The sequence below is a fragment of the Nanorana parkeri genome, unplaced genomic scaffold (assembly GCF_000935625.1).
Source record: "Nanorana parkeri isolate BGI_ZX_2015 unplaced genomic scaffold, ASM93562v1 scaffold864, whole genome shotgun sequence".
Classification (NCBI taxonomy): Eukaryota; Metazoa; Chordata; class Amphibia; order Anura; family Dicroglossidae; genus Nanorana; species Nanorana parkeri.
In genome coordinates, this window is record NW_017307132.1 from 693,912 (window position 1) to 703,746 (window position 9,835).

Here is a 9,835-nt window from a genome sequence, read left to right on the forward strand (position 1 = left end):
TGGCACGAAAAGCAGTAAAATGTGACAGTCACATAATTTACTTTCATGTAAACTTTACAATATACACTATATACCCAAAATATACACTTTCTGAAAAATAGTTTATATATCCTTATATCTAGAAATGGTGATCAGTGTAGCTAGATATAATATTGCTTTGAATGTATAATAGTGCAGCATATTTCTATACGAGGTATAGGCAAGAGGTGGCTCTTGATATATCTGGTGGGTTATAGATATTTTGGGCAGTATTTGATTATATAGGTGGTAGAATAGTAGGTCTTTTTTTGTTTGGTTTTGTGCATCGGGGAGGAGGATTCTATATGAATTAAAATTGTATAATTTTTTTTTTTTTTGTAAGGGGTGTTCTATCAAAGATTGTGACAGGGTTGGAACGTGTGACCGGTCACACATTCTAACGTAGTCACGCCCATTTTTTCCAGTGTTAAAATATGCGACGGGCAAAAGGTGTAGAATTGAAAGCTTTTTCAGCTGTTCCAGGGCAGATCGGCAGCGCAGATGGTATGTGCAGGAGAACTGATCTGCCCTGGAACAGCTGATCGGTCCGGAAATCTCACTTCTAAAATCGGACTTTGTGTATACGATCTGACATATCACAAAGTTCGATAGGAGTGAGATTTCAGGACTGATCAGCTGTTCCAGGGCAGATTGCTTCTCCTGCACATACCATCTGCGATACCGATGTGCCCTGGAACAGCTGAAAAAGCTTTCTACACGGGTTTTTTTTTGCCGGTCACATATTTTACCAGAAAAAAAATGACCGGTCACACATTCCACTGCCAAAAAACTGGGCGGGATTATGTTAAAATGTGTGATCACGTCCCTGGTCACACATTCTAATGCACTCATAAACTTTGATAGAACAAGGGGCAATATAGGTTTTGTATGGCTGTGTATATATCAAATAAAAAGGAATAAAATAAATTATGGGACTGTGAAAGTGCAAGCAAGATGCATGCTTAACACTAAAAAATATTTAATGGACAGACCTATAATGGCAATACCAAAAAAAAACAAAAACATTCTTAAAAATCTGCTTATAGTCAGGTCTTTTTTGTAATATATAATTGGATGTAAATGATAAAAAAAAAAAAATGTAAAATATTTACATTTACAAATCAAAACAGCTCAAACATACCAAAGCCCAAGAACATCATGCTTACCATTGTGACTAGATTACCAAACCACTGGTGTGCCAATTCGTGACCAACAACTAGCGCCACCCACTGGCGGGAGGAAGAACAAGAGTTCTTGGGATCAATAAGTAGAGCGGTCTCCCTACGGTCAAGAGAGAAAATATATATGTGACAGTGGATTAACATTAGACCACATAAGGGTACTATGAAGCACCAAAGCAGTGTGACTTTAGGCTAGTGAGACTTTCGACCATGACTTCTCAACTCTAAGTGAAATCCAGTGTTTACAAATTACACTCCGCTGTTGATTTCCTAATAATAACCTTTTGATTGAGCAAATGGGACACTAATATCCCTAAGTTAAAAAAAAATGTAAAACTGTTCAGATGCATTTACTATAAAAAATCCAGTAGTAGATAACGGTTTGAAAATAAAAAAGCTTTAAAATCAATTTTAAATATAAATTTGAAGAAAGGACACCATGCAAATGAAACAATCACTTTCAAATTGGGAAAAAATAAAATAAAAATATATCAGATGCCAGAACATGGTTTATCCAGGTATGCATTGAATGTGATAGTTCTGCAAGTATCACTCTAGTTAAAACCTAGTCACAAAACTATTAACATTACGAATTTCTGTCATCAGTTTTTCTGTGCTGTCCACCCCTTGGCTTCTGATATGGCCCTTCTAATAGTTTATCTTGAGGAAAATATCAAATATGACACAGGTAGTTTAAGGGGGATGTAAAGAGCACAAAAGAAGGGAGCACCGATTTGTAATAGGGCTGTAATAGCAGTGATCTCTAGCAGTCTCATGTAGGGCGTCTCCTTTTTCCAATAACTCCTATAGCATGTCTACAGTCTCTGCCCATTTTCTTTAGCATTTGGAAATTATCCTCCATGATGCCAAATCTAAAATGGCAGCTGCTCAGATCAATTTATAACCAGCAGTAGGAAAGGTGCACATACGTAGAGCAAAATAATAAATCTATAATTTGAAACAGTTTAATTAGGCTATTTGTGCTGACTAGTTTGAGAGTGTGTTGGGAAATTGTATTGTGCAATGGAAAATATTCTGGATGCTGCTATTTTGGGTGCTTTAAGAAGCATAGTCCAATTCAAGTCAACAAAATAGGGACTTAAAATCTCATACACACAAATCTAAAATGTATAGTGTTAAACCATATGCAACACATTACAAATTTTCATAGTGTCATTTCATACACTAGCAAGAACACAGCGTGCCTGAATGCTGCAATGCATTGTACAACACATTGCAGTGGTTTTTTTTAAACTTTATTAAACCCGACAAACATACAGGAAATTTGCATTTTAGGGGAAATTCTACTCTAATCTACAACACCACACTTTGGGATACATGAAGCAACAAATAAGAGAATGCCTATCTGAGGGAATGTTCCTTTTGCAAGCAGATATGCTTGAGAAATTATATTTTGTACACAGTGAACCTCTCTCACCTTCTCTGTTGGCTATAGACTAACCAAGCGCTTAGCATTTTGTCTGTTTACTTTACGCTAGTCAAACTAGCTATAAGAACATAATGGCTATTGCATATGGCATCACACAAATGTTCTGCTAGTCATCTGATCCTTGTAGCAAAGTATCAGAAAATTATTTTCTGATTTCTGTGGTTAAAAACATCACACCCTAATAAGTTTACGCACTTTCTAAAGAGTCAAAGAATCTGTCCCTTACACACTTCATGAGCCTTCAGGGACACCAAAAATGTTTGGTGCCAAAAGGCAGCCCTATACATAGTGGTGCAAAAGATCTAAACAGTACTTTTGTGATAATTCAAAACAATTAAAATGGGCAAGAGCAAGCTTTTGCCGACAGTGAAATTTTGCCTGGGGAGGTCATAACAACAATGGGCAAATAATGTTTGTTGGCAGTGAAAAAAAGATCTGTGTATGGCAGAAACAGAAAAGGAACTCAGTCAACAAACACAGAGCTTTTAGTAAAGAAAGACCACCAAATACAACAGGGACGTAACATATGTACCTGTATGTGACGAGGCCCCAGTTTTCCATGGCTCCTGTGAAAAACAAATAGAGAGTGAGGAAGAGAAGCAGAGCACAAGACAGGGTGTTGTCTGTACAGCAGGCCAGTTAGTGGAATCTTTACCAGCTGCAAAGTCTGCAATGGCGATGAGGTCAATCTTTGGAAGAGGGTAGGGCACATTGAAGTAATCCTTATAGAAAGGCAGCGTTTTAGCAGCAACCTGAAGGAGCAATACACACAAGTGATTGGTGGGGGACTAATTCATAATACAATTAAACTAATCCGCAGAACTAAAACAGAACCTACCTCCAAAGCAAACTTTCCCTGCTCAGCTTTTCCAACTGGAGTGTAAACACGGACTAGCACCCCATCTGCAGATCGTGTTTCCACAAAGTCATACTCTCCCACCACGAAGGCCACAAGGTAGGTTGACATTATAGGTGTGCGAGCAAACTTGACTTCCACCAAGTTTGTGTCATCAGGGTATGGCTTGCGCTCAATTAAATTCTATAGAACAAAAGGTACAAACAATTAAAGAATGCAAAAAGTTTTTTGCTTTTTTAAATAAGGCAAAATTAAAATGTTTGCAGGGAGAAAAACAGCAACCATAAGGATAGATAAGAATCTTGCTAAATGCAGCATTGTTATGGAGAGCATGAGATAAAACTTCTTAAAGTGAACCTGTGCCCATACTAAAGTATTCACATATACTGAAAAAGCAGTAAAAGTACTTTAAAACAAGCCCTTACTTATGTAGCTATAGGCATTGTGGAGAATTTTGCCTTCACATTCACAATATGGGCAGAGAAACCTTAGGTTTTTTTCCCCGTTACCGTCTATTGCACCAGAATCCTGGAAAGTTGGCCACTGTTTGAATTTGTGAGTCCTGCTGACTATGAGGATTACAAGCAGCTAGAGAGGCCAGGGACAGCTTGTTTAGAAAGCTTTTACTGCTAGATGTATATGTATATAACTTAGTGACATTAAAGGCTAAATTATTTTCCCTCCCCCCAATGTTAGTGAAAACACTTACCTGAACTGATGTCTCTTAATCCGACCTTCTTTCCTGTCCTTTTCAGCCTTCACTCCAGCGCTGCTGCGGGTCTCCGATCCAGCGCTGACTCTTCTGTGCTTGCTGGCACTTCCTGTCCCACGCTGTCTGCATGCGGGTGCACGCTGTACATAGACTTTGTGTCTCTCCTCGTCTCCTGGCTGAAAATCCGAACTGCGCATTCGCCCGCCCCAAGATACTTTGCGGCCGCCCGAGATTTTTTAGATTTTCGGATGGGAGCGCGCGGAGAAGACACAGGTAAGTTTAAACCTCTTTTAAAGCGGGGTTTTTTTTATTTTATTTAACTTGCTAGCAGTAGATATATGCAAAAACACCTGACGGTTTAATAACCCTTTAATGGCTATAGTCTGGGCACAGGTGAACTTTGAAGGGAATGTTTAATTTTCAATATAAACTCAAAGTAAATACTGCCATACATACATACGCAGGCTTTGCTTCCTACTTTTCATTGCTACACAATGGCCATAATTTGCTGCTCAATGGCAAAATGCAAGCCTAATGGTTGGCCAGTTCATTCAAAACACTCCCTACTCCCACACCCTGTCACGGATATTTTAAGGAGACCCTGTCACCAGACCTAATAGTGTGGTTTTAAACGTTAAAGTCAAACTTAACTTAAACCCTAAAAGTAAAACCCATTTGGCTCATATCCAATGTTAAAAAATCCATAAAGAAAAATGCATTTAAATATAAAAATTAAGAAACACTTATCATTTAAAAGTTACAAAAAACTTAAGACAATATGTAAAAAGAAAAACCAAGAGAGGAAAATGAACAGGTTGCAAAAGAGTGCAAAGCAACCCCTTTAAATATACAATACACATGTCCCCAGAATTGAGCTTGGGTTTTTTTAAAGCCATTGTTCCTAATTTTTAGAGACCCTTTAATGACTGGCTTGGTACAAAAAGATCAGAAAGGCCAATGTAGTGCTTATTTTTAAAAAGGGATAGACGTTTTTACCAAGTAACTACAGACCAGCTTAACTTCCATTGTTGGGAAGATACATGAGAGTTTGATAAAGGACCACATACATGAGTTTTTACAAGAAATTATAATATATATTAGAAGCATTAGTCAGCATGGATTAACAAAAGAAAAAAGACACAAACCATAAACTATGGGGTTTAAAGAGGTGCACCAACATTGCACAAGTTATCATAAAAAATAGGGATGCACCTATACTGACAATACTATCGGTACCGAGTACTTGGACGAGTACAACTAATGCTCCGATGCCTAGCCCGATACTTGAGGTATCAGGAAGCCGGGCAGCGAGTCATTATTGGCTGCGAAGCCGGCTCCCTTATTACTTGCTGGCCAATCAGGAAGCCGGGTGGCGTGTAATGATCCGGCACCCGACGTCACGAGAGAGCATCTAGTGACAAGCATGGAGATGGCTTCCCGGCTAATCAGGAAGCCAGGTGGGCGAGTCATTACTTCCTTCCTTAATGGGACTTCCGGTATCGTTAATCGGCATCAGCAAGTATTGAAAGACAAATATCGGTACTCATACTCGATACTGAAAAACCGGCATCGGTACATCCCTAATAAAAATTATATTTTGTTAAATTACACAAGATCAAAATAAAAAAATATGTTTACAAAATATTAAAACTCATTGGAGTAAACCGCCTTCTGAGAAAGCGTAACACTACAGACCTAAACCAGTATTAAAACCATTTGTATTATTCATTTTTCTTTCTGAACATTCAGTCCTTACCAGGTCTTAAAATTAGTTAAATACAACCTCAGATGAGCAACACATGACATATTACACCGTCTCCGTTATTTTTTTCTCTTCTATTTGGTGGACTTGATGAACTTGTCTTTTTTAACCTGACTAATTATGTAACAGCTCTGCAATTAGCAAAGCTCATTCTGATTGCTAATTGGAGAGCTCTAGCGGTGACTAAGCGGGATGCGTCAGACCTCTGCAAAGAAAGTAAAGCTGTAATTCCTAGAGCAAGGGTCCTTGAATACAGCATGCTGACAGGGGAGAAATTCTATTTTCTTCATTGTTCATTAGAGAGCTCACTAAAAATATAATATACTTTTACTTTACCCTAACCTCATCAGGACAGGTTACATCACTTCATTAGAATACCTGCTGCTCCGATGTCCCTTAAAGAAGAACTCCAGGATGCACATCACTTTATATACTTAGGTCCCCTTCAGTCAGAGGAAGCAAACTGCTGTAACAATTTATTATAAAAAGTCCTTTCTTCTTGTAATTCTCGTTTTTAGCTGCCAGTGATGTCACATCCTCCTATTCGATGAGTCCGTCCTGAAGCCAGTAGGAGGATCTAGGTAACCAGTGCATGTCACATCCTGGCATAGAGAGCCAACTACATCTCCCATGAGGCATTGTGAAATACAGGAAGTGGGAGGAGTGTATAGGCAGAGCTACACAATGCTATATGCTCCAGTGACTTTTTTTTGCCGAGTGCAGACACAGGGAAACCAGATTAAGATTCATTTGAAAGGGTTCAGTGTTGAATCAATAGGACAGTAACACTTGTAATATGATCCTAGGGTGAGAGAGGTGAGAAAGGCAAGCACATATTTTTTATACTTCCAAAAGCTAGTTACAGTAGGCTGAAAATGGTTTTTTTTTTCCCAGGGTTCTTCGTTAATGAATGATAAAGCAATATTTGCGAGTGTCCAATATGGATTTTAAACTTAGCAGTGGAATTGTACAGAAAATTCTTACCATGTTTGACAAAGCTACCCTGTCCTTCGGGACAATGAGAATAACATCAAAGGTTGCTTTGATAGCAGGCTCATCCCAGCAGGGGAAAGCTCTCCGTGCATCTGTGGCCTGGAAGGCAAAACAGATGTGTACCATGTCACATTCTCAATGCTAGCAACACAATAAATACACATTGTGTATTGCTTTAGTCAATCCCATGAGCCCTGTCTCCTTACCTCAAACTGAGTCACTGCAGCATAGTGCACCTCTCCAGAAGCTGTAGCATATTTGCTTCGATAGAAACCTTTCATTTTATCATTCAACTCACCGACAAAATCTATTTTCAACATTCCTGTACCTGACGACATACATAAAAGTAGTAAGCATATATTGTAACCAGGAAAGTAACATACTACACACCATGCATGATTAGTCTATATTTACAACACTGCCTAAGAATCACCATCACAAAACACCTATTTTATGGTTTTAAAGTGTATTTCCACCTTTGCAGCCAAATTGGAGAAACATCTATATTTGTTACATGTTCCCATTCACATTTCATAAGCTAAAAACAAAAATATTTAACAACTGCTTTGACTTGGGTTTAGGTTTCTAGCCTTCTTTAAAGTTTAAGGGGGTGTTTTTTCAATTTTAACCATATCTGTACTGTGCTGGCTCATTTCATTACAATTTGTAAGGTAGATTTGAACACTGATTTTCCTAACAAAGGGTTAAATGATTAAATGCCAGGCTTCTGCATTGTATGGTAATGAGAGAAACACTCCAGAAAGTTCAGTCCTAAGGGTGCACAGACACCTTACGATAATCATGAGAAATCCCGCGATCGTACGATTTTTGTACTACTGTAAGGTCGCACGACTTTAAACTTACGAACATGTTCGAAAACCCGCCGAGCATCGTACGATGTTCGGCGGGTGTGTAGCATGTTCGTAAGATAAAAGCCGGACGGGCCGGTGTGCGCAAGCGCACACTGCCCGTTCGGCATTGCGGTTATTGGAAGCCCGCCCCTCAGGGGGGCACGGCTTGCGATCATCGCAAGTACGATCTGCCTACCTTACAACCATTGCAAGACAAAAGTCCTAGCATAAGTCTTGCTATAAGGACAGATCACTAAGAAGGTGCTCAGAGAAAAACTGGATTCATCCATTTTGCCTGCTGCAACAAAACATCTAAAATATATTTTTTATTATGCAGTGTAATTGGAAACTAGCCGATTATTAACTTTGATTAAATGGATAAAATTATATAACATATAATAAAATAAAAACACACAAATGCAGCGTTACTAAGTTTGCTTCAGAATTTTTTTTTTTTAAATGCACTGCAATGGAATGCACGGCATTACAGTACCACGCATTCCCATGCGTGCGATCACACTGCGGACGGGAGGTGCATTTGGGATCCATTGAAATGAATGGCACTGCAACGCACCTCACGCAACAAAATTTGTGAGGCCGAAACTGAAAATTACTTTCCCCACCGAATTGTAAAACTGTAAGCCAATATAATAAAATAATCAATCTTTTATTTAACACCAAAAAAGGTTTTATATTTTTAATCTAACTTTTTTTGTCTTTTTAATTTTAGTTTAACTATCTTTTTCAACGTTTTTTTACTTTTACTGATTGACAGCAGGTATGCCTGCAGCAGTGGTCTGTGTCCCCATTGCTTCTGTCGATACAGGTGGGGAGAGCAGCGAAGATTGAAAAGGACACAGACCGTTGCAGCCAGCACCAACGGGGAGGAGAGCTGAGGACCAGAGCAGCAGCTGCAACTAATCGAAAAGCCACTAATCAATGAGAATTGTTGCCAACGATTCTCATTATCGATTATAATCGATTAGTTGTTGCAGCCCTGGGTACATCTCTATAACCTTGGCACATTTAGCCACTGGGATTTTTGCCCATTCTTCAAGGCAAAACTGCTCCAGCTCCTTTAACTTGGATGGGTTTCGCTGGTGTACAGTATACTTTAGGTCATGCCACAGATTCTCAATTGGATTGAGGTCTGAGGATTGACTAGGCCATTCTAAGACATTTAAATATTTCCCCTTAAATCACTCGAATGTTGCTTTAGCAGTATGCTTAGGGTCATTGTCCTGTTGGAAGGTGAACCTCTATCCCAGCCTCAAATCTCTAGAAGACTGAAACAGGTTTCCCTCAAGAATTTCCCTGTATTTAGCGCCATCCATCATTCCTTCAATTCTGACCAGTTTGCCAGTCCCAGACTATGAAAAACATTCCTACCGCATGATGCCGCCACCACCATGCTTCACTGTAGGCATGGTGTTCTCAGGGTTATGAGAGGTCTTGGGTTTGCGTTTATAGACTGAGATCATGTGACACTTATCGCATACAGGTGGTCTTTATTTAATTATGTGACTTATGAAGGCAATTGGTTGAACCAGATCTTATGCAGAGGCTTCATAGCAAAAGGGGTGAATAGATATGCACACACCACTTTTCTTTTTTTCATTTGAGTAATTCATTTTAATACATTTTTTTTAAACAAGTTATCTTGATTTAACCTCACCATTTTGGACTATTTTGTGCATGTCAATTACATGTAATCTAAATCTATTTTAATTCCAGGTAATGCAACAAAATAGGAAAAATTAATACTTTTGCAAACTACTATTTTCTGACATTTAAGATTCCAAATTAGTTTTATGGGATTGGGTCAATGAGGAATTATTATTGAAGTTTATTATTGCAACTGTACATGGTAAACTATGCCTAACTTAGACCACTTTGTTTTGTACCTACCGTATATACTCGAGTATAAGCCGAGATTTTCAGCCCATTCGAGTCAGCGCCAGGTGTCTTCTTACTTACCTCGCCGAGCGTCGCATCACTGCTGCTCCGGTGTG

General features: G+C 38.8%; 1 protein-coding gene across 1 annotated transcript in view; it reads right to left on the minus strand.

The window, feature by feature from the left end:
- Positions 1–9,835, minus strand: part of NPEPPS (aminopeptidase puromycin sensitive) — a 77,294-nt gene that overhangs the window by 39,053 nt on the left and 28,406 nt on the right. Inside the window, exons 4-9 of the mRNA XM_018565598.1 lie at positions 7,179–7,300; positions 6,964–7,071; positions 3,488–3,688; positions 3,305–3,401; positions 3,182–3,215; positions 1,185–1,299 (exon numbers count right to left, since the gene is read on the minus strand). Of these exons, the coding sequence (XP_018421100.1) occupies positions 1,185–1,299; positions 3,182–3,215; positions 3,305–3,401; positions 3,488–3,688; positions 6,964–7,071; positions 7,179–7,300 (677 nt within the window). The remainder of the gene's footprint in view (positions 1–1,184; positions 1,300–3,181; positions 3,216–3,304; positions 3,402–3,487; positions 3,689–6,963; positions 7,072–7,178; positions 7,301–9,835) is intronic.